This window comes from Dermacentor andersoni, chromosome 2 (genome assembly GCF_023375885.2).
Source record: "Dermacentor andersoni chromosome 2, qqDerAnde1_hic_scaffold, whole genome shotgun sequence".
In the NCBI taxonomy this organism is placed as follows: domain Eukaryota; kingdom Metazoa; phylum Arthropoda; class Arachnida; order Ixodida; family Ixodidae; genus Dermacentor; species Dermacentor andersoni.
In genome coordinates this window covers 90203710-90229040 of record NC_092815.1, presented here as the reverse complement: position 1 = coordinate 90229040, position 25331 = coordinate 90203710, and the positions used below count along the sequence as shown (strand labels likewise).

General features: G+C 47.7%; 1 protein-coding gene across 4 annotated transcripts in view; it reads right to left on the bottom strand.

The window, feature by feature from the left end:
* Nucleotides 1–2040: 2040 nt before the first annotated feature.
* The window catches only part of LOC126541645 (uncharacterized), a 129466-nt gene continuing 106175 nt past the window's right edge, over nt 2041–25331 (bottom strand). For 3 of the 4 annotated variants that reach the window (XM_055076807.2, XM_050188502.3, XM_055076805.2), the window contains 2 exons: nt 7391–7501; nt 2041–4068 (listed from right to left, as the gene is read on the bottom strand). In XM_055076807.2, coding sequence (XP_054932782.1) covers nt 3923–4068; nt 7391–7501 — 257 coding nt within the window. In that variant the 3' untranslated portion in view covers nt 2041–3922. Of the gene's footprint in view, nt 4069–6399; nt 6581–7390; nt 7502–25331 lie in introns of those variants that run through there. The other variant, XM_055076806.2, reaches the window with a different exon arrangement.

Genomic DNA, 25331 nt, shown 5'->3' with positions numbered 1-25331 from the left:
TGTGAGAAATGTGGAACAAAAGTGACCAGCCTGAACAGAACACCACACACAATGCCAGCCATACAATCTACAATGGCAGAGATCAAGCTCAAGCTCTCAATGTTGGGGCAAATCAATATTGAGTGCCTATTTCTGCAGTCGCTTCGCTCAAACTTCAGCACAGCCTTACCAACAGCATGAAATGTTACGTGTGCAACAGCACTTCAACACATGCACAATACAGATTTTTGAATGTTCAGCATGGCATTTTTCTTTTGCACTGGCACTGACAGACGTTACTTGTGTGTGTGTGTGTATATATATATATATATATATATATATATATATATATATATATATATATATATATATATATATATATATATATACGGGATAGGAAGAGAGAAAGCTGAAGCAATCTTGCTCCTTGCACGACTTCAACCAAGAGAATAAAATGGTCTGCATAACTCTAGCTATCTAGATCCCCTGCCCTGTGTGAAGCAGTCTTTTTTTTTTTCTGCACAATATAAACTGCCTCTTGCATCCGTTTATTTCTTCTTTTCCTGCACCTAATTCATGCCCAAAAGCGCAGGAATAAATCTCAACGAGCTGTGCATATCACAGGAAGTGAGAATGGGTGTGAGAAAAGCATGGCTGTCATTTTACACCAGCTGGTCTTTACCAGGCTGCACATATGCCCATGGTAGGCAGCCCATTGGTTGAGGCTTTGGTACACAAAACTAGAATGATAATACTATACAACACACGTTATATCACCAGAGGCCGTACCTTATTTACACGACCGTTACACAAAAGGCAATTCAGTAATGTCAACAACACAAAGTAAAATGCAGCGAAACAAAGGAATGCATCAAATATAGAAACATGCAAAATTTTTCTTTTCTCTAGCCAAATGAAGGAATGTTGTCTTATTGCTGTAACCACCCTGCACTAGGAGACAGGCACACTTGACCTTGACTGTTTGAAGAGCACATTAAATGTCGACAAAACAACACATATGCAAATGGAAGTTCTTCAAATGTGGCTGAATACATGCTAACTACAATTGTACCAATGAAAGTTGCTGCACTGTGTATTTACTGAGGCTTTCTGAATTATGAGATGTATAAAAACGGTAATAAAATGTTGCTTTATGCCACTTTTACAAAACTACTACTTTATGTAATTCTATGCTCTAGTTGTTGCATTCAACTACTGAAAGAAGTTGATGTTCAATCAAAAGATCACGAATGTTAACATGCACGTCAATATTCGTCAATCACGTTTCTTCAGCAATTCTTATTTGTTCAACACAAAAATCTGCATGTTGACCAAAAGCTTAACAGTTGCTCATTCCATTAGAACATTTGCAAACCATTCAACAAAAGGAATTTTTTCACATACAACACGGGCAAGCGTCAACCTTGTCACATATGTCTTGTTGCCTATGAAAGATACTAGCAGGCTCCTAATTTCCGATGAAACATCTTAATAATTGAGATTTTCATTCAAGTCATGCTGTCAAGCTCAAATTAAGTTGTACATGCTACTCTCATTTTATGTTCGTGCAAAAATCCTTAAGCTACCTGGCATCTTCCATCATGAATTTTTTTGCAGATGCACGCAACAGTGCAACAGCTGCTATTCTGTGTTAACCATATACAATTGAACCTTGTTGTAATAAAGTAGCACCTAAAGTAACAAAATGATGCAATTTTACCCAGTATTTACCACAAAAGTGTACAGGCATGGTGCTATAAACTCACTCTAGATTGTTCAAAAGATGTTCAGCCTTAATACGCAGGATGGTGCCAATTCTTAGCCGAGTTCAAAAGAAAATTTGTAATAGTGACATCATGTCACTGCATAACTGGGTCAATCAAAGAAAAATAATACCCACTAAGGCAACATATGGCCAAACCAAACAAACCTTAGGATTAGTTTGTTATGTATGATAATTCAGCATGTCAGTCTTCAATTCATTACACTGACATTCGGCTGTGCAAATGTTTGTCATAATCACCTTATGCGCAGCTGGTATTCATCCTCTTGCACAGCCAATTAATACAAGACAGTTTTATTACACAGTCGCGCAAAACATAAATCTCTCCAATTCGCGTGTAAATATGGTAAAACCTCTAGCCAGCAAGCACTGCACACATACTAGACACCACTGATGGCATAGGCAGTTACTGAACAAAATAACCTGGGAAGTCTGCAGAGCAATAATACGCAACACAGTGCAACTTCATTGCCATATCAGCCCTGACAGCCACTGCTACACTTAAATGCAGCTGGTAGCATGGCAACTAAAAGAAAAAAAAGAAAAAGCAGGCATAGGACCTTATGGACAGCTAAGAATTTGACATTACATAGCTATTCCTTGAACATACACACAACATTGTATCAAGAAAACCACTCCAATTTGTTTCTTGAAAAGCAGCATAACTTGAAACTGCCAACACCAATGCTATGGCTAACTTCAGCTATGCTATCGCATTTGCACATTCTTCCCCTATAAACCTACAAGGGGGGGAGGCACACTTCAGATTACACACAGGGACTAGTTGTCGACAAGCAAAAAGGTTCAACTGAACCAAAAATTGAAAGGCAAAGTTAAAAGGTCATGAGCAGTGCCTTCAGCTGACTCTGTACATGCTATTTTCTCTTGATAAACACGCACTCACAGGTCCAGTGACAGAGCCAAAACGGCAATTTCTTATCAACTGTTGGAGTACTTCAATAGAGCTGCACTGGCACAAAATGTCACTTCAGCGAATGTAGGTAATGCGACCACCAAAGAACCCGTTTGCGGTGGAATGCATTATCACACCTCCCACTACTTGAGAGACAATGGAGGCAGCGGCAAAGGCGGCGGCAACAGTAGGTGCAGTCTAGGCTCACTTTGGACGGCAGAAAGAGTACTTTTGCCGCCTGCTGCTTCAGTTTTAAGGATGACACGTGTAGTTAAGACAGGATTGTCGCAACTACGAGGTCCGGTGTCCTTATCAACAGTGACAAAATCCTGAAAGCAAGCTAATGTTTTCGGCTGCCAGCAAATCCTGGTGAAACTAAATCTGGCAGATACATGCAACAGCGTGAGGTTTTAGCGAAACATAACTGACAAGTACAAACTCAAACCACCAAATTGAGAATGCCAAGATAAGGGTCACAGTGAAGAAGCAAGTACGTCAACAACTTGCTTTTCTGAACTAAAGTGGAAAAAGCCTTCCATTCATCAGTAAACTACAGCTAACAATAGCTGAAGGCTCCTTAGTGCACAGGGAACTAATGAAAGCCAAAGGAGATTAAAAAAAAAGTAATGTGCGTGCATACTCATCTGCATTGAGCAGTTCATAAAAATAAGCATCTACATCTTCAAGATACGTGGCAGATCAATTAGTCATGTACCTTTGAGAGCAATCAGAGTGCTTTTAGAAGCTGAACGCATCATGTGTCATAAAAAAAAATCAAGCTCTCTCTTGGTGGTTGTAGCAAAGGGGAACAAACTGCGTGGCTCCCAGCATGCCGAGCCCATATTTCAGTGTAGTTTCACAGCACCTTGCATGCGTGATTGCCAGGCTCATGCAAGGAACAAGGACTGAACAACGAAAAATGCTGCAACACTGACTGTCTGTCCCCCACTTTGGGTTGGAGTCGCATGCAAAACGCATTTTCAGTGGCACTTCCAAGGGTGAGAAGGCCCACCTATGTATCATGGCACCATATTTAGCGAAGGTCGGTCGCAGGCAAAACAAAGAGAGCGACCTGAGCAGTAACGGAACAAGAAAACCTTGACTTGGCCAAGGGCTGTCAAGAGAAACATCCTGCCGCCCAGCGCCACAACCCCAACAGCGATACTGGCCGCTTAAGCAAGGGCCCCAGTGACCTCCTTGCTCGGACCATAGCCGCTGATGAGGAGCAGTGCGGGCAGCAGCAACCGTCAGTAGTACTCCGAGTCAGAGCTCTGACAGGGCTCGGAACAATCGCGGCTGTCGGCAGAGGATGGTCGTGCCCCTGTGTGGTGGTTGGCTTGGTCGCTAAACAGCTCCGAGAGATGGCCCCCCTGTCGGTAGAGGCTGCTCACACCTGCAAAAAAAGGAAGGGGAAAAAAAAGCACAATAGGATCACCCTGTTAACATGTAGTTCACCAATGAAAAAGTGTGGCTCGGCCATCTCATAACTATATCTAGGTTCTATATCAAATAAGCAAGACTTGCCGAGTGGAGAGGTGGTGGATCATTAAAAGCGAGCAACATAAAGCAATGAACTGCACACAATAAAGTTCATTACAGTGAATCTTTCCTGTGTGCTGACCATCACAAACAATGATAATAGTAACAATTGCAAATGAGGCAGGTAAGAAGGGATGTCATCCTGACGGTGATCATAAACCATGCTGCCACCAGACTTGGTGCAGCCTCTAAGGTGTATCAATGCCAACCCCGACGCTTATTGAAGAAAGCTTGTGAAGAAATTTAGAATCAATCATAGCGTCTGAGAATATCAACATGCTGCGTACTGGCATGGGCATTATGCAGTGCGAGGGGTCTCAGAGGCCGTGAATTTGGCCACCTATTTAAAGGGGCCCTGAACCACCCCTCAGGCCTGGTGAAATAACATAGCCTGCGGGTAGCAGACACTGCTGTGAACATCTCAGCCAAGTTGTGCTTTCATACGCAGTGTGTGGAACTCGAAAGTGGATCAGGAAGTCTCCTTTCTCAAAAATGCTCTTTTCAGCAGGAGGCGACCCCATGCTCACTCTCTTCTGGATGTTTTATTTCATCATAGTACGCTTTATTTCGTAATTCCCTTAGACGGCTGCTATTGGCTGATAGCTGACATCAAGCTGCGGTCGGCTACATTGTATAGATACTGCGGCTGCCACAGGGTGCTACCATGAGTCCATTGACTAAGCGGACTGCAGCTTGCTAAGGACAACCGCGTTTGGCTTACGTTTAGCGCATTGGAGGCACCAAAGGTGGAAGTCGTGGCATCTACATTAACATCCAAAATGAAATTTGAACAGCGCGCCATGGTTACATTTAGAAGGCGGAGCGTTGTGGGCATGCCCCTCTGTGCTGTAGCCTTTGCAGTGCAAGGCATTGGAGAAGGAAGGGCAGCACAGCGGAGGCCGTGTTTGATTGCCAATAACTCCACTTCTGCTGAATGCATTGAAGTACTTTTTGCAGCAAAGTATTTCTGAAATAGCCTATTTTCACTTCAAATGCATTTCTCCACTTCGATAAAAAGTGGTTTAGGGCTCCTTTAAAGTATTTCGTTCGATGAGGGCTGCATGATGGCGGCAGCAAGATGTACTAACATTCTCTAAGCTACGGGGCTGAAATGCTGGCGCTACAATTTCCTTAAGACTTCATGATAATCTATCAGTCCTGTACAGCTACACTGGCTGGCTTTCTTGTATGTGGCTAGACCAATGGCAACTTTTGAGCATAAGAACAGAAAAATCAAATTTTCGGGAGATACTTTTCTTAGCTGTGCGACCACACGAAATGGCCAACATCTGTACATCCTTTGGTGAATTATGGGGGAATTGGCAGGTAACGCACCCGACAATTCCACTAGAGTGGTCATTACATGTGAAGGTACTGGTGAACCCTTGCATGTAGGAGTAGGAAGAATTCAGACGGCTGATAGACTTGCTTGTGATGCCTTAATATTCGGACCAACAAAGCTCCCAGAGACCCTTAGTGTCTTCTAGGACAAACCACTGAGCATTCTTAATCTTTCATGCTTGCCACTTCACTAGTTCTGTTTGAGGAAGGGACTGAGCAGGCCAGAGACTTCCCTGCTTCATCGCCTGTGCACAGGATAAGCGTGTACTCCAGCATGGCCATACAAGATTAGACTCACCACGTCACCGTTGTGTGCGACCTGTAAGACTCGTGGTGATGCTGAATACTATATGGTGGTGTGTCCTTGACTTGCTACAGAGTGCAAATATTTGGTTGAGGCTCTTCAGCGTCGAGGTGCTCCACACACATGTTGCGTACAACTTGGCACTTCCACGAGGACATTGGACATTCAGGAGAGAGGTGTTTAGGCTCTTTCTGAAGTTCTTAAGTGATATGAACTTATTCCGCTGAACATTTAGCAGAATTATTCCAAGGCACTGTGTCGGGGGGCGGGTGATCCAGATGCATGCATGGACTGGTTGGCCCACAAGTTGCGAGCTTGTGCCTTGTTCCATCTTGCTGTGCATGCCCTTTTGCTCACCCATCATGCGCTGTACTTCTGAATGATGACACACTAAACGACGTACCCACAGATTGTTTTAAACTGTCCTGAAAGGCGCCACTTGGGCAGAGCAATTGCTGGCAAGTCTCGCGAGGCTAGATCCACCTGTATCGAACATCCTCCCTCTCCTAGTGAAAAGTAAGAAACAAAACACAATCATGCTGCTAGTTACAGTGAGCCACATGTTTATTGAAAGAACTGAGTGAATGCTGCTTGCTTTCGTCACTGCAGTGCTTCAGCCTTCTCCAGATCGTTCAAGAAGCAGCACGAGCTGAAGACATTTGTGGCTGTTTGCAAACTTGGAGGCATGCCTTGGCACCCCTTGAAACAGTGGTTTTGCGGCCTGCATGTCAGTGAAAGTGCTAGTTAAAATTGGCGGTTGCTTAGCTGGTTATAGCTCACTGTGTTGAGTGATGTTTGTTTGCCATCTGCTGCACCTACTGCCAAATAAAATCACTTCCTGACAAGCAGTAGCAATGGCTTTAAGCCAGTGCTTGCTTTGCTTTGACTCCGAAATGGTGCTACTAGAGAAAGCATGCGTGCGTGCACACACGTACGCACACACACAATGTAAACAAAACTGATAAATCAAAGTCTTTCCACCTGGCTTGCCACTGCAACATGTGTGGCTGTGTCTGTGGATTTGGGTGGATTTACACACAAGTAACATAACAACATAAGAAGTAGTATATGCTTTTTTCAATAGGAAATACCTTGATGTATGTGCAAGCCAGCCTTTTATTGTACTGCAAGCAAATAATATGAATATAAAGTAGACTATAGAAGAACTGATCATGCCTGCCAACTTAGATTCGGCGAGACATATGGTTTTTGTTTTGTGGTGTTTAATGTACCTACCTTCGTTACTGCTTAAACAAAGTGGTATCAGCCTGTGCATGTGTACATATGTCATATCTTCAAGTAAAACATTCAGTTGTGACTTAGCACTTGTATCTGCCTGCCTTCTTTATCTCCCTGTTAGTGCTGTTACATGCCTTTAAGAAAGAACCGTAACTAGCCCAAATTTGCTGTCTTTATGCAGCCCTTGAAAATATGGTCTCAAAACATGTTTAAATAAGCACTCTTAGCACCGAGTTTTCTTTGTTATCATGAATAAAACATACATATCTTTAAAAAAGAGATTAAGCCTCACGTGAGAAACCATCCATCCGGAAAGGGCTCGATGAAGGCATCACGGCCAGGATAAGAGCAAGGCACTCGGCTACTTCGTTGCTCCTGGCACAGGAGAGGGCAGGTGTGTGGCCTGAGAGCAAGTGTACACACAAATTCATAAGGCATATACTGGTGTACATTAAGCTCGAAGCACAGTCAGAAGTATTCATAACATAAAGTCATAAATCGTCACTTAGAGGCTGCCCTTATTTCTTTTTGGTAAATTATACAGTGAAACCTCGTTAAATTAACATATAGCAATTCAAAATCTAAATATTCCTGAACATGCAATGGTTACATCAACTATATAGTTGTACGGCATCAGCTACTCAAGGATTCCTTACCAAGTTGGTGTGCATTAGTTAATTCAATCCTGAGATGCACATCACATGTGCCATGCACTGCTTTGGCGGTGAGGAGAGCACCAATGCATACAAATGACAATACTGCAGCTGGCCACATTGTCATGATGCCAGAACACAACATTCAATCTGAAGCAATGCGCCTGATCCAAAGCTTTCAATGCCTATGCCTACGGCTAAGATACAAAACATCTCAACACTCAAGTCATGATGAACTGCCATGAATGCTTATAAGAGTTCTTAGTTCTTGAGCAGTTTCTCTTATAATGCTCTTGACAATGCGTGCACCATGAAGCACATAACAGTGACACTAAATACTCTTGCCTACAAGCAAAGTTCATCAAGAAAGCAGATGGGCATCACTAATTTACATAATAAATTTGGTATGTACCAAATATTTATGAGTAGGTTTCCTTTAGATGTTAGATAATTCAAGAATGTGACAATTCAAAGTTTCTTTGCTGGACACGTGGGATACAACTTGAGTTTTTACTGTGCTGAAAATAGTGACAACTTGCGAACTTAAACAAAATCATTGCATTTTGTGCAGTAGAATCTTGATGACATAATTCTCTCAGGACAGTGCGAAAATTTGTATAACCCGAGAACAATTAAAACAATAGAGAAATCAAAGGGAGACACTGCAATGAAATGGCTGACCACTTAAAAATTTCCAATTTCTTTCTGCAATTCTAAAACCTTTTTTAAGTATTATGGCTAAACATGTGGAAGAAACACATAGCATAATTTAAGAAAATTTCACTTTTTAATGTGTTGTTTTCGAAATGTGGGAGAAAATCTGGTTTCCGGAGGTGCTATTTCCAGAGGTGTGTAAATGTGGCTTTTCGTTGACCCAGCGCTGCCAATCTTGGTATTACCATAAACACAAGGGATCGGATATTTAGGCAGTTGCAGCACTGTATTTCTCCATGCAGAAATAAAAGCAACTAAAGCGAGCATGAAAAGGAAAAGTAACAAGTCGCTACTGTAGCCATGTGGCATGCAGCCAGTGCTCCTATATGGCTGATCCGAATTCGAATCACTGGGGCTCTTGTTTAGCACACATATTGGCTGTGCACTTCGAGTGCTCTGTGGCCAACATTTCAAGATCTGCCTGTCAAGGACATGATGTGTTTGCTTTTACTTGTGGTGATGAAGCTACTTCATATCGTGGGATCAGCCTCGAAGGCAATGGAATGCATGGAATACAGAGATACGACTACCTACAGAAGCAAATAACGCTGATCCTGCTGATGCAGCAAGACCGGGTTGCATGTGATTGCCACCTCCTGATAAAGTTACAAGTTGTTCGAAGACGGCCGACAAGTTACATGACACTGCACAAAGAAAAAGCTTCTTCCTTTTTTTTTTTTTATTGTGGAGGGGAGAGGTGACATCAAGGCAAAGTGACATAGGTTGCAATGGAAACAGGAATGCGACTGGGGTATAGGCATGGCTACTCTCCCGACCTGATAACAGCCAGTGTCTCATGCTTCCGGCGCGCCAGACCTCCCTGCCGGGATAGCATGACGGCTTGATCATTCCTATCATCCACTGTGGAGCACAAAACAGTTCACAACATTCAAAATTTAGCATGTTGCAAGCTAAGGGACTTGGGCCGGGACTTATTAAAAATTTATATCGCCCAAAATTCATATCAGGCGTGACTGCATCACCGAGTTTCTATTATTGTGGCCTACTTGCTATACCATGTGGTCATGGCCACATGCGAATTTATGTGTGTCATACACACAAGAGGCAGGCATTGTATAGTGCCTTGCAGGTTGTATCAAACTTACTCAGCATATGTCAGCAATTCTGAGATGCTGAACACATGCTGCAAACATCAAATGAAGCAATTCAGCAATCAGTGTTTAAAATAACTATGCAGCATTGGTGTAGTCAGGGGAGTGGTTGGGGGAGGGAATCAAAACCACCCTGAAGTTTTCTGACGAACGCCCTCTCCTCCTTTCCCCCGGAACAGAAAGTTTTAGGATGTGGGCTCCAAAAGAGCGACATGGATGAAAGGGAAAGCTTGACTGTGAAAGCAAGGTGAGGGCTAGTAGCGGTCCAAAGCAACGTTCCTAGAACCAGGGGCCATATTCCAAAACGTTCACCTTCTGCGATAGTTTTGTCGCTGCGACAGTCACATTCAATAAATCAAGTGACTGCTTACTCGTGACGTCAGCGTGCCCTACCAACACATACTCTTGAACCCTTCACATTGCATGAGAAAGTGCATCGTCCGAGTGCAGAGTGGCTCGGGTGTGTTGTTTTTGAGTGTAGTGGCTGCAGTGTGAGTTCTATGCACCGACTATGGTTGGCTACGGCTGCTATAGGTAAAATAAATGGAAAAAGGAAGTGTGAAATGTTTTATTTTAATGAATAAATTTTGCTACAACTAACTCACGCAGTTACGAAACTCAATTTAGGTGATATTATAAAACGACACGCTTTGTTTCTATGTGTGTGTGTGTCAGCCATCAGGCACCGCCAGAGGGGCGTCGTATAGACATGGCTCTTTATTTTGAAGATGGGTAGAGCTGAGCAAAGACGAAAGCTGCTCCTAAACACTGCCATTGACACTTGTTGCTCCCACAAGGCAACACAATACACAACAGCACCAATAGGCAACAAATATCGCCACGAAAGAACACATGTAAGATGCTACTAAAATGACAACTATGAACTATCACCTCTCTTGCCTCTACTACACGCCACCAGCAGCTGAATGCCGAAAGACATGTTCGTTTATACAATATATGTCCAGAGCACCCAAAGACACCATGACGTTAAAATCACGTAGACAGGAAAATCACGTAGACAGAATGGCGCTAGTTATTTTCCGGATTTGCCAAAGCATGGCCAAGGTGATAGTATCGCGCAAGGTGAACGGCCCCTGCTCAGTTATGCAGCTCCGCATATTGGCCAGCGCAAGCATGTGGTCCACACCGAGGTCGGGAGAACTAACGGCGCTGCGGTTGAGCCCGGCTGCTGGTTGGGTGCGTTGGCCGCTGCTGTAGCGGCGCGGCAGCCCGCCTCCATCCCAAATTTCAAGTTGGCACACCCCTGAATTTCACATTGGCCCGCCATAAAATTTCAGTTGGCCCACTTCCAAATTTCAAGTTGGTCTGCCTCCAAATTTCATGTTCGCCCACCACCAAATTTCAAGTTAGCCCATCCCCAAATTTCATTTGGCCGACCCCTACTATAACATTCTCCATGCATTTTCTATGGACCTCTATGTACCCCTATGGGCAGGGCCCTTCATTGACCCTGCTATGGGTATTCTCGCTGATCAAATTTTTTTAAATTGTCCCTTATTGCTTATAAAGGTACTAATTATAGACATTTTTATTACTATAACGATTAACTGCAAATTACGCATTGTTGTGCAGATACAAGGCATTACACTTCTCATGTGAAGGACCTGTGATACTCATCAAAGCATGCTTACGCATTAAAGGTGACGCTTAGCTGACGACTTGTAGCTGCTTTTTCAACCCAGAGCAAGACACGTCGGCATAATGCATGCTTGACGCAAGCCAGGCTTTACATCTCCGAACTAACTTCTGCAGGACGCAACAAATGCGCAACAACAAAACAACCACACGGGACACAGCTGCAGCGAAGGCAGCACGCAACCGCAAGCGCTGCCAGTAGCGCGACTCAATCGCAGTGCTGCTAGTTCTCACAACTGCCACGGGGCCCATGTTTTCAGTGGAGCTGTGAAACTGAGTTGGTTTTAATAACATTGGTGCGAATGGGGGGCTGTCATAGGAGTGGTCCCCTCTACTATGTACAGAACATTGTGACCCTACACATGGCGCCGCCTCCCTACCTCATTCCAAATCATGTTAACCACAACTTCTGAAGGGGATCAGCATTCAAAATTCCACACAGATAAAGATGGGATGAGTGCATGCATAAGACTTGGAGACATTGTTGCACCCCACCAGGCCTTCAAGTCATCGAAGAACTTCTAATTTCTGGCACCTGACCAAATCGTACACCATGCTGCACAGGAGAAAAGCATTCAGAAAATAATGCGACTTGCTTGTCTAGGAACAAATGTGCAGCAACAACACAACCACACGGGACGCAGCTGCACTGACGGAAGCGCGCAACCAGAAGAACTGCTGGTAGCCTGACTCGATTGCAGTACCGTTAATTTTTGCAACTACCACGGGGCCCACATTTTCAACAAGCATTTGGAAAATAATGTGACTTGCTTGTTTAGGAAACACATAATAATCCCCCCCTCCCCTTTTTTTTACAGCATAAGCTGTTATGGGCTTGTCCAATAGCCATTTTGGTTGGCGATGGTGTATGCCGCTGCCAAAGGCGTCCTGTGTTCGTAGCAGCTATCGCCAGGAATGAGAAGAAAAAAACTTTTTTCACCGGGATTGAAACCAGGACCGCTGCGTGGGAGTCGGCTACTCTACCACTGAGCCACGCCAGCACCTGCTAACATGCAGTGGAAAAATGCCCTATAAATGCATCCTAGCAAGCGAGGAGACACGCGATGTGACATGCGTGTCACATAGTGTCGATATGTGCACATGTTGCATTGCAGCTGGACATTACTATACCGCATAGAATGCCATGTACCAGATGCACAGGTAGCGGTACAGGGGAAGTATTATGTAAAAGTCCATCTAGTGGACATGTCCATTTCGTCTGCTAGTGAACTTCTGTTTGGTTTCCGCACTTCCACAATAATAATAATAATAATAATAATAATAATAATAATAATAATAATAATAATAATAATAATAATAAGAAAGCTACAACCAAACTTGCCTTGGCTTTATTTCTTGTAGGCTTCATAATGGTTTTGGCCAACAACAACAAAAAGGTGCCTTTCGATTCTTCTCATCTGCACTCGTGGGCATGCAACAAATCACGAGCAGCAACTACAGTGGCCACGTTTACACTGATACGTTAGAAGTGTACCCTATTCATACGCCGACGCTTGTAACACAGCTAAGATATTCGCCCACCCTTAGCGGAAAAACACCGTATTAGGATAGTAGTGAAGACAAAGGTAGCAATTCCCGCAGCATGCCCACCATCCGTTTCACTGGCAGCTACGCGCGCCCATCTCTGTTTCCGTCCCCTCAAAGTGCACATGGCTACGTTATTGTCGCAAACTTGCCGATATTAACAATATTATTCATAACTGATACGGAAGAAACTGTTTCAATGCGCGTAATGTACTCACGAGAAGAACAAAAATTTCGTTCGGCGTGTTTGGCTTGCTCCGCCGGCCGCCATATTTGGCAGCCGCCTGCTTGTTGACCTGGCAAACGCAGGATGAAAAAAATATATATATATTTTTGCAGGAAATTTAAACAGCGCAATGATCGCACCCCTGAATTCGCGTCAATTTTCTTGACAAAAAAGTGCGATCCTTATGCAAGTAAATACGGTATTCTCACGCGATATGCTGAAACTGTCGCCCTCACGGCAGCTAAAGCTCGCAATGTTGCCTCCTTCCTGCTTCATCGATTAATCACCTTGCATCATAAAGAAGTCCGCGCTCAGTGATTGTGAACACATCTTCCTATCTGAAGTAGTTGAAGCCATTCTTAAGGAGTGTAAAGTTGTTCATCGCATAACTGCGGTGTACGATCCTCAAACCAATGGCCTTACAGAACGCTTCAACTGTACACTCGGCAACAAGCTTGCAATGTACGTCGCCTCTGACCACACAAATTGGGACGTCATTCTACCGTTTGTGACCTATGCATACGACACCGCTACTTAGAGCACCACCGGCTTTTCGCCCTTTTTCTTACCATACGGTAGGCACCTATTGCACATCACGAACAATTCTACCATACAGGCCGGATGCATCTGAATGTGCGCCCATTTCTGCCACAGCAAGACATGCTGAAGAATGCCGTGATCTCGCATGAGCCTATACTTCTAATGACCAAGAGCGCCAGAGGAACACTCGCGGTGACACCACCTCTGCACCCACCTTCCTTCCTGGAGCACTTATGTGGCTTTCCGTTCCTTCCGTTGCACCTGGGCTCTCTTCAAAATTACCGCCCAAGTATGAAGGGCCATACCGTATCGTCAAGCGTGCATCCCCCATGAACCATATGATCGAACCCATTGAACAGTGTTCGGACATGCGCAGCCACGGACGAGACATCGTCAACGTCAAATGCCTCAAGCCGTATTATGATCCACTCATAGTGAGGAGCTGTTAGGTCACCAGACGACTCCCTTTTGGCTCCCGGGGGTAATTGTAGCGTAGAACAGGAACACTATAGTGTTCACTATCCTCTCCAATGCTTTCTAGTGGGTCACGCTCTCCAGCGCTGTTACCGGAAAATGCCGCTCAGGCTGAGAGTCCATACTCTGCTCTAACTAACGGTTGGTCCCAAACATGGTGACTAATAAACGCCTTTACAATATATTGTTACGCCCACAAAAGGCGTTACTTTGAAGCCGGGTAGAGTTAGAAGCGATGGCCTTGGTCAACTGAGCGCCTGTCGAGATTCAGCCAGCCAGCCACACGTCGTCGTCCTCGTTCACTACCCTTCGGTGCCCCCGTATACTGTTTGTTGAGGCGTGAACCCACTATGCACCTAAGCGCGTCACATTCGTGAAACCACTATGCACCTAAGAGCGTCACATTTCCCTCCGTACAGACGAAGCCCGCCGGGCAAGTCAAACAGGCTGTCGAGAAATAAAGGGCTTTAAACGGGCGACATGCGAAAGTTCAGTCTTTGCTGACCGTCGGCCATTTGATGTGAGACGTGGTATGTGGTAGGTTAATTCGCTGATGCGCTCCGTAATAACATAGGGTCCAACATAGTGGGCCAGCAGTTTTTCACATAGTCCACGTTTCCTGGTTGGTTTCCAGAGCAACACTAAATCACCAGGGTCATATATCACGTGTCGGCGTCGGCGGTCGCAGCGTGCCTTCGAGCGGTCTTGTGAAACAAGAGTGCGTAACGAAGCAAGTCGTCGGGCTTCTTCAGCAAGACAGACTGTCTCTGATATACAAAGATTATCTTGGCTGGAAAACGGGAAGATAGTGTCTAGTGTATAACGAGGCGGACGAGCGTAAAGAAGAAAGAAGGGACTGTAGCCCGTAACTTCATGCTTTGAGGTGTTAAATGCGTACGTAATGAAAGGTAGCACGCTGTCCCAGTTCTTATGATCTGACTCGACATACATGGACAGCATGTTAGTAAGAGTTCTGTTCGTGCGTTCCGTAAGGCCATTTGTTTGGGGATGATACGGGGTGGAATGTCGAAACCTTGAAGCACATAGACGAAGCATCTCTTCGACCACGTCTGCAGTGAACTGCCGCCCACGATCGCTGATGATGACTCTGGGAGGTCCATGTCGGAGAATGACAAAACGCAGCAGAAAAATACACACTTCGGTTGCAGTAGCCGATGGTATTGCAGCTGTCTCACAGTAGCGTGTCAAGTGATCGGCACACACGATAATCCAGCGATTCCCATCGGATGAACGCGGGAAAGGACCGAGGAGGTCGATGCCAACTTGCTCAAAGGGAGAGCTGGGGGGTGGCACTGGATGGAGTTGACCAGGAGGAGCACTCATCGGACGCTTATAACGTTGACACTCGCTGCAGCTGGACACATACTGGGCGGTCGTCTGGCGCATTTTAGGCCAGTAGAACCTTTCTTGGAGGCGGTAGAGAGTTCGCGCAGAACCCAAATGTCCAGATGTTGGATCGTCATGCATAGCGCGCAAGACGGAGACACGGAGACTCTCCGGGACCACCAGAAGATATCGTGGGCCTGTAGTAGAATAGTTCTTTTTGTAAAGAACCCCATCACGAACACAGAAACGAGTGGATGGTGCTGATTGCCTTGCAGTAATGAGCAGTGGTTCTAAAGTTCTGTCTTTTTGTTGCTCGACCTTGAAGGTATTTATATCAGGAAATCCCGGCTCCAGTGATGCGATATAGCAGTCGAAGTTGTCCGCGTCGCAGTCCGTCGTTGGAAGCGGCATGCGCGAGAGGCAGTCAGCGTCGGCGTGTCGGCGGCCGCTTTTATAAGAAACGGTAAAGTTATATTCCTGTAAACGGAGTGTCCAACGCGCAAGCCGGCCCGACGGATCACGGAGATTAACCAGCCAGCAGAGAGAATGATGGTCTGTCACCACAGTGAAGGGGCGCCCGTACAGGTACGACCAGAAGCGCTGTACTGCGAAAATAACTGCAAGACATTCTTGCTCTGTAACGGTGTAGTTACGCTAGGACTTACTTAAAGAACGACTCGCATAGGCGACGACGTGTTCTTTGGTGTCGACGCGTTGAATAAGGACGGCGCCGATGCCAATACAGCTAGCGTCCGTTTGAACTTCTGTGGGAGCCGCATGGTCGAAGTGTTGGAGAATGGGATGAGACGTCAGACGAGACTTCAGCTCACGAAAACTAGCTTCACATTCAGGAGTCCATTCAAAGGGAACGCCCTTCTGGAGGAGGCATGTCAGCGGATACGCGATGTTGGCAAATCCACGAATAAATCGGCGGAAGTACGAGCAAAGCCCTAGGAAACTGCGTAGCTCTTTTACATGGCGAGGTTGCTTGAAGGCTTCCACCGTAGCAGTCTTCGCTGGGTCAGGCCGTATACCGTCCTTATCCACTAGGTGTCCCAGAACGAGTGTTTGGCGCTCTCCAAAATGACACTTCTTCGAGTTGAGCACCAAACCCGCTTTGTCCAAGCAGTCTAGCACAAGATCGAGACGTGCGTTGTGCTCACTGAACGTGCGCCCGAAAATCACTACATCATCTAGATAGCACATGCATACTTCCCACTTCAAACCACGCAGGATGTTGTCCATGAAGCGCTCGAAAGTTGCAGGCGCATTACAGAGCCCGAACGGCATCACATTAAATTCAAAAAGTCCATCTGGTGTTACAAATGCCGTTTTCTCCTTGTCTGCCTCGTGCATAGGAATCTGCCAGTACCCCGACCTCAAGTCAACAGACGAAAAGTAAGACGCTGATGAGAGGCAGTTGGTAGCAACATCAATACGCGGAAGAGGATATACGTCCTTTTTAGTGATGGTGTTGAGGCGGCGGTAGTCAACACAAAATCGCCATGTACCATCTTTCTTTCTAACCAGGATCACTGGCGCTACCCACGGACTACAGGATTCTTGGATTACATTCTTATTTAGCATTTCGTGGACTTGGTCATTGATCACCTTGCGTTCCGACGGTGAGACTCTGTATGGTTTCTGTCGCAGCGGTTGGGCAGATCCCGTATCGATGCGATGGTGTATACGAGAAGGAGGAAACAATGGTGGTCCCTCTTGCTGGAAGAAGTCAAACAGTCGGGCATGTTTTAGCAGAATATTCGCCACTTCGTGACGCTGCTTAGTGCTGAGCGACTTGTTTACCATAGTCAGAAATGAGGAGTGCGCCGCAGGGCAGACATTAGCGAAATGGCGCTCATCCGCAGAATCAAGGGCCTCTGTAAGAATGGCGAGCGATAGCTCGTGATCTTCATGGTAGGCGGCAAGTTTCAGACCCTGTGGTAGTATTGCAGGTTCACTCGAACAGTTTACGGCCCATAAGTTGGTGCGTCCCTGAACAACTGACAGCGTGCAATACGGTATCAGTACATTCCTCTTGATGCAACTCAGGTGAACGGGCTCCACGGTAGCGTCAAACGTTCCGTCGGTGGTGGGGAAACAGGCGACTGAAACACACGTTGCGGATAACGGAGGCACAACTGTATCCCGGGATACACAAAGCACACTTTCACGATACGGTGGGGCTTCCATAAACGCCGCAGCAAAGCTCGTACCTACACTGATTTCACCCGTTTTGCAGTCGACGGTGGCACCACACAGTTTCAAAAAATCAAGACCCAGGATTACGTCATGCGTAGAATGAGGTAGAACAGCGAACTCCGTGTTAAATATTTGACCACCCAAGGTAACGTCTACATTACACACGCCCACAGGATACAACAACTCCCCACTCACTCCGCGAAACGTATCGGCACGGTCCCAGCGAAACATCACCTTTCGTCCTAGGAGGCTTTTAAACGCAAGACTCATCACTGAAACGGTTGCTCTCGTGTCCACTAAGGCCATGGATGAAACCCCGTCAATTAATACAAACACCTTACTCTTAAACATACAAATGGTTGGAGGTATCTCTGTCGATATCGAAGATTGTCCAGCGACCTCACCTCCAGCGGCCGCGCTGGCTAGTTTTCCGGAGGTGGCGACGGGTATCGACGCCGCGGAGAGGGCGACCGGCTTACACGAGGAGCAGGTGGTGGTGTCAAGCTGCGATCGGATGCTGGAGAACGGTTCCGTAGCGGCTCCAGGTGCTGGTGAGGCAAGCTTCCTAAATATGTGTGCGAGGGCGAATATGTTTCGCCCAGAGGAGCGCGGTACCGCCTAGACATCGTCGATCGGTCGAACCTCGGTGGTTGGCGGCGATTGCAGTACCTGGCAATGTGACCCAAGTCGCCACAGCTATAGCACACAGGTAAACAACGATCGATGAACTGCCCTTCGAAGCGCTCAGCCGTGGGGGGTCGTGTAGCAGAGCGGAGCGGCTGAGCCTGCTGCACAGGAGGAACGGTCGGTCTGCATGCAAACCTGCTGGGGCGAGGGTGTTCTGCTGGTCGGTGTTCGGGCGTAAATGTGTCCTCACGTGGCCATGGAGCACCTCTGTGGTTGACGTCTGTGACACATACCGCCGGTTGCCAGGAAGCGCAGGGTGCGGCAGGCGCCATGTGTTGCGGGTAATAAGCGTCAGGTTGTCGTATGACGTCGCGCGCAAGTTCCTGGTGCCGCAGCAGTTCTTCACGCACGATCTGCCGTATAGTAGACGAAAGATCGGCAGACTGGCTCTCATCGACGCTGGCAATGGTTGTCACATTCGCCAGGCGTCCAAACTTTGGCACAATGCGACGCGTTTTCAACGTCTCAAACGTACGGCAATGACGCACGACATCTGAGACGGAATCAACGTGTTCCCGACTTATGAGGAAATTGTATACATCTTCTGCAATTTCTTTGAGGAGATGTCCGACTCGGTCTTCCTCGGACATCTGCGGATTTACGATTTTGCACAGCTTGAGGATTTCCTCTATGTATATAGTGCATGTTTCTCCAGGAGCTTGAGCTCTTTGAGCAAGTGTTCTCTCGGCGCGTTTCTGTTTGGCGTGGGTGTCTCCAAAACACTTCTTAATTTCCTCGACAAAGTGCTCCCCCATTGTTAGTGAGTCTTCGTGGTTTTCATACCACATCAGCGCTGTCTCACTCAGAAAGAGTGCAACATATTCAAGCTGAGTGACAGAATCCCAACGGTTGTAGCGGCTCACCCTTGCGTAGTGCATTAGCCACTCGTCGACGTCCTCGCCCACTTTTCCCGCGAACGAGCGTGGTTCCATGTAGTGCCGCAAAGGTCCAACTGGCGCTGACCTTTGAGAAGGTGAAACTATAGCTGGCATTTGTCCGCCTCCGTCCTGAGCCATAGGGAAGGTCGTTGGCAAGAGACCGGCAAGACGACGGCTCCGGCGAAGTTCTAGATGTTGCGACTCCGTGGTACGTTCTGTCGTACCCCGCACCTCCACCACTCTGTTACGCCGACAAAAGGCGTTACTTTGAAGCCGGGTAGAGTTAGAAGCGATGGCCTTGGTCAACTGAGCGCCTGTCGAGATTCAGCCAGCCAGCCACACGTCGTCGTCCTCGTTCACTACCCTTCGGTGCCCCCGTATACTGTTTGTTGAGGCATGAACCCACTATGCACCTAAGCGCGTCACATTCGTGAAACCACTATGCACCTAAGAGCGTCACAATATATAGCGCCTTGTCCGTCATACATGTTCCTCTTTTAGTTTGCGTCTTCGTAGCGCTCGTTTCTTCAAGCGTGTGTGTATATATAATATATATATTGTAAAGAAGATTTATTGGGGTTCGTAGCGACCGCCGGTTCTACGATGCACCGAGCAGTTCCCAAGCTCGAGCTTCTGCTGCGCGCTTGATGCTGCCGATGCTGCTGACCCAGTGTGCACGTTCGTTATCTTCCTTACAATGGCCCCGCGGAAATAAAGGAGCCATCCTGGCGACTTAGGTTTCTGGAAGGACGGTAGAATCGTGATACGGCTTGAGACGCTGAACGTGAACGACTTCGCGGTTACAACGTCGCATGTCGGACGGTGGCGTTAGCGGCTCAATCAGGTAATTCACGGGTGATGTTCTCTCGAGAACGCGGTATGGCCCGTCGTACTTCGGAAGGAGTTTTGAAGCGAGCCCAGGCGTGCGGTGTGGCACTAACAACCAGACGAGAGCGCCCGGGAGAAAAGTGGGAGTCGAGTTCTGGGCATCGTAAACGGCTTTTTGACGGTTCTGGTCGTCCGAGGTGAATCGGCGGGCCAGCTGGCGACATTCCTCGGCGTGTCTGGCGGCTTCCGAGTTGGGCAGGCATTCGGATGGGTCTGGCCGGTAGGGCAGAATGGTGTCGATTGTGTGCGAAGGATGACGGCCGTAAAGAAGGTAAAAGGGTGAGAATCCGGTAGTGGCCTGAGTCGCGGTGTTGTAGGCATAGGTGACAAACGGAAGAACGAGGTCCCAATTAGAGTGATCAGGTGAAACATACATGGCGAGCATGTCACCAAGAGTTCGATTAAAGCGTTCCGTGGTACCGTTAGTCTGTGGGTGATAAGCAGTGCATTTACGATGAACAATAGCGCATTCAGCAAGCAGTTGTTCGATGACTTCAGATAAGAAGACACGGCCTCTGTCGCTTAAAAGTTCACGTGGACCTCCATGACGAAGGGGAAAACGGTGAAGTATGAAATTGGCGACCTCTTGCGCTGTAGCATTTGGTAGAGCAGCGGTCTCCGCATAACGGGTTAAGTGGTCTACCGCAACGATTATCCACCTGTTGCCGGTAGGAGTCAACGGAAGTGGCCCGTAGAGATCTATGCCCACGCGATCAAAGGGTCGGGATGGGCATTGCAGAGGCTGGAGTTCACCGGCAGAGTTGTGTGGTGGCGCTTTACGGCGTTGGCACTCACGACAAGAGCGGACAAACGTTCGAATGAAATTGTACATTCCCCGCCAGTAATAGTGGTGTCGAAGTCTTTCGTAGGTTTTGAAGACTCCCGCGTGGCCACACTGAGGGTCGACGTGGAACGGGGAGCAGAGCTGTGATCGCAAGGTTCTCGGAATGACGAGTAACCAGGTGCGTCCCTCTGGGACATAGTTGCGTCGATATAGTAGCTGGTCTCGAATCGCAAAATGAGGAACTTGGCGCCGAACCGTACGTGACGCTGGAACTTTCGACGTATCCGAGAGAAGGTCGAGCAGAGATGCAGTCCAGGGATCATTACGCTGTGCAGCAGCGATAGTGTCAACGTTCAGAGAGGATAATGTACACTCGCAGGCGGAGTCGTCACGGGCCTTCGGGGGAAGCGGCGATCGAGATAGCGCGTCAGCATCGGAGTGCTTTCGCCCGGAACGGTAAACCACGCGGATGTCATATTCTTGGATTCGCAATGCCCAGCGGGCAAGGCGGCCGGATGGATCTTTGAGCGTCGACAGCCAACATAGTGCGTGGTGGTCGGTCACTACGTTAAACGATCGGCCGTATAAATATGGGCGAAACTTGCCAAGCGCCCACACAATGGCCAAACACTCCTTTTCTGTAACGCTGTAATTGGTTTCCGCCTTGGTTAACGTGCGACTCGCGTATGCGACGACGTATTCTGTGTGGCCAGGTTGACGCTGAGCCAACACAGCGGCAAGGCCTACACCGCTTGCATCGGTATGGATTTCGGTTGGCGCTTGAGGGTCAAAATGGCGAAGAATGGGTGGCATCGTGAGAAGACGGCGCAAGGTTGCGAAGGCGTCATCACACTCTGGAGACCATGATGAGAGATCTCTAGCGCCGCCAAGGATCTGCGTGAGAGGCGATATAATTGACGCAAAGTTTCGAACGAATCGTCGGAAGTAAGAGCAGAGGCCGATAAAACTGCGTAGCTCTTTCATAGTGGTAGGTTTTGGGAACGCAGTAACAGCACGTAGCTTCTCGGGATCCGGGCGAATGCCCTCCTTTGACACGACATGGCCTAAAATTGTGAGCTGACGAACAGCAAATCTACACTTCTTCAGGTTAAGTTGCAACCCGGCGTTGGTCAAGCAAGTGAGTACGTGCTGGAGACGGAGCAGATGCGTTGCGAAATCAGGGGCGAACACCACAATATCGTCAAGATAGCAAAGACAGATTTTCCATTTGAGGCCACGTAGAACATTATCCATCATCCTTTCGAAGGTAGCAGGAGCGTTGCAAAGTCCGAAAGGCATGACAGTGAATTCATACAAGCCGTCTGGTGTAACAAAGGCAGTTTTCGGGCGATCGGCCTCTGCCATCGAAACCTGCCAGTAGCCTGACCGCAAATCCAGCGAAGAAAAGAACTCGGCTCCCTGTAAACAGTCCAGAGCATCATCGACGCGTGGTAATGGGTAGACGTCCTTCAGCGTGATCTTGTTCAAGCGTCGAACATCAACACAGAAGCGGATGGAACCGTCTTTTTTTGGGATGAGGACCACGGGAGAGGCCCATGGGCTTTGGGAAGGTTGAATGACGCCTCGACGGAGCATGTCATCGACCTGGTCTGCAATGACGCGACGTTCCGTAGCAGACACGCGATATGGTCTTTGTCGCAGCGGTGAGTGAGAGCCAGTGTCGATGTAATGCTCGACCGTCGATGCGCGGCCAAGAGATGGTTGCGCAACGTCGAAAGAACGGCGGAAGTGCTGAAGGAGTGCGAGAAGTTGAGATCGCTGCGAATGCGGCAGATCTTCGGCGATGAATGGGCTTAACACACCAGTGCATGTTGAGTCGGGTAGGGAGAGGGCACTCAGTTCATGGACGGCAGTAGCAGGCGCTTCGTCGAGGACGGAGACAATTCGTGTTGAATCGACCGACTCGACGTAACCAAGGCATTCGCGGCGGAGCAGTGATAGCGGCGATGAAAGATGATTGTAAATGGGCATTGTGCTGACACCGGCGGCAAGGTCAAGAGCTGCAAAGGGCAAAGGAAGCGCTTTTCGGGTAACAAAGTGATGAGAGGGCATGAAGAAGACCGTCCCGTCGGATATGATACTACAGAAGACTGGTACGAATGCTGAAGAGTGCGGAGGAATACAGGTGCCTTCTTTCACGACAATTTTAGCGGCAGGATGAGCATCAACAGAGGCCAGGTCACCAAGGTGGAAAATTTCAATCTCAGCCCGAGCGCAATTGATGATGGCGTTGTGGCGTGAGAGAAAATCCCATCCTAGAATAACGCCGTGGGAGCACGATGAAAGAACTATGAATTCAATCGTGTACAAAACGTCCTGTATGGTCACACGGGCAGTACAAGCAGCGGTAGGGCGAATGGGTTGAGCACTCGCCGTTCGGAGCGACAATCCAGACAGAGACGTCGTAACTTTACGAAGCGAACGGCAAAATCTTGCATCCATAACTGAAATAGCGGCACCGGTATCGACTTTACCTGCTAATGTCATTGACACATCAATGACATTAGCAGGTAAAGGAGGAGGACTTCGGCATGTCGACACTTGCGCAGTTCTTGCCTCAGGAACTGCGTCGTCTAGTTTCCCTCTTCGTTAGAGACGGGCCGTCGACGCATAGGGGAAAGCGATCGGCGACGTGGGGAGGGTGACCGGAGGCGTTCGAAGCGAGGACGGCGATCAGTCTGGGGGCGAGCTGGTGATGGGTCGAAGGATCCGTAAGGCGCAGGTGGATCAGGCGGCACATAGGGCGCGCGGCGATCGCCATCGAACGCCTGCGATCGGCGGCGGCAGAACCTTGCGACATGACCGGGATACCTACAGGCGAAGCATATAGGGCGATTGTCCGGCGTACGCCACGGGTTAGTGACGGCAGTGGTGGTACAGGGGACCGGAGGGGGAGGGCGGTGCACAGGCTGCTGGAAGCGACGCACGGGCACAGTGCTAGGGGCCATTGCAGCAACCGTAGCATAAGTGAGTGGTGTAGTCACGACATCTTGCTGGTGAACAGCCGGCAGCGCTTCCGCGACCTCTTCATGGATCACGTTACGGAGATGAGACGGCAAAGTGCTGGCAGACCCCTGAATAACGGACACCAGAGATAGCTGTCGTGCAACTTCTTCGCGGACGAAATCCTTGATTTGGGTTATCAGGGAGGCTTGTTCTGGGCTGGTGGTCAGGCTGCAGAGTGATGTCGCATTTGGTGTGGGATGTCGCCTTGTCAGAGCTCGCTGCTTACGCAACTCATCATAGCTCTGGCACAAGCTGATGACGTCGCCAACAGTGCGTGGGTCCTTGGCCAGAAGCATCTGGAACGCGTCATCCTCGATTCCCTTCATGACGTGCTTGATCTTTTCCGCTTCCGTCATGGCAGCGTTCACGCGCCTGCACAAATCTAGAACGTCTTCTATATAGCTGGTGAATGTCTCACCCGTGTCCTGTGCGCGTGTACGCAAACGCTGCTCGGCTCGGAGTTTCCTGATGGCGGGTCGGTCAAATACTTCGGTAATCGAAGTCTTGAACACCGACCACGTTCGGATATCCCTCTCATGATTTCTGAACCAGAGACTGGCCACACCCGCGAGATAGAATGATACGTAAGCCAGTTTATCTGAGTCATTCCATTTGTTATGAACGCTCACCCGCTCGTAGGACGACAGCCACTCTTCAACGTCGTTGTCGTCGGTTCCGCTGAAGATGGGAGGCTCCCGTTGGCGAACGGTACCAGGGCAAGAGACGGGTGGCGGTGGAAGAGTCTGCTGGTCGGCGTCCGGCATGGCAGAGGGTAGCGTCCGAGAACGGAGTTCCAGGATGGTAGAGTGGAACGTTACCCAGCACGGCTCCACCACTTGTAAAGTAGATTTATTGGGGTTAGTAGCGACCGCCGGTTCTACGATGCACCGAGCAGTTCCCGAGCTTGAGCTTCTGCTGCGCGCTTGATGCTGCCGATGCTGCTGACCCAGTGTGCACGTTCAATATCTTCCTTACAATATATATATATATATATATATATATATATATATATATATATATATAGAGAGAGAGAGAGAGAGAGAGAGAGAGAGATATGAAGGAGGGGGGAGTGGTAGTTGTTGGCAGAGACCCGCCCCTCGAAATAAATTTCTGGTTATGCCACACTATGCTGTGCAGCAGCCAGATGAAGGTGGTGTGTGCCTAGCCTATGCAAGAAATTTCATGATATCTTTCTTCAGCTTTGTTAAAGAAAACTTAAAAATACCCTCAATTTGAATAATTTACATGTTCAAACATTTCTAAAATTAATCATGTTTTACTATATCCTGCCTAAGAACAAGATTATTTCTTTGTGTGTGTGTGCTTTGTGAAATGTTAAGAAAAAGAATTTTGCTCGTGGTTTATCTTGTTGACCAATTTCCGTTTGTGCAAGCGAAGAGAAAGAAGAAACCACCCGATATTGAAGAAAGTTTCTTGTATAGTTAAGCCCAACAAACAATACACACTATGGTGTAAATGCCGGCTGAACATGTGGTTTTT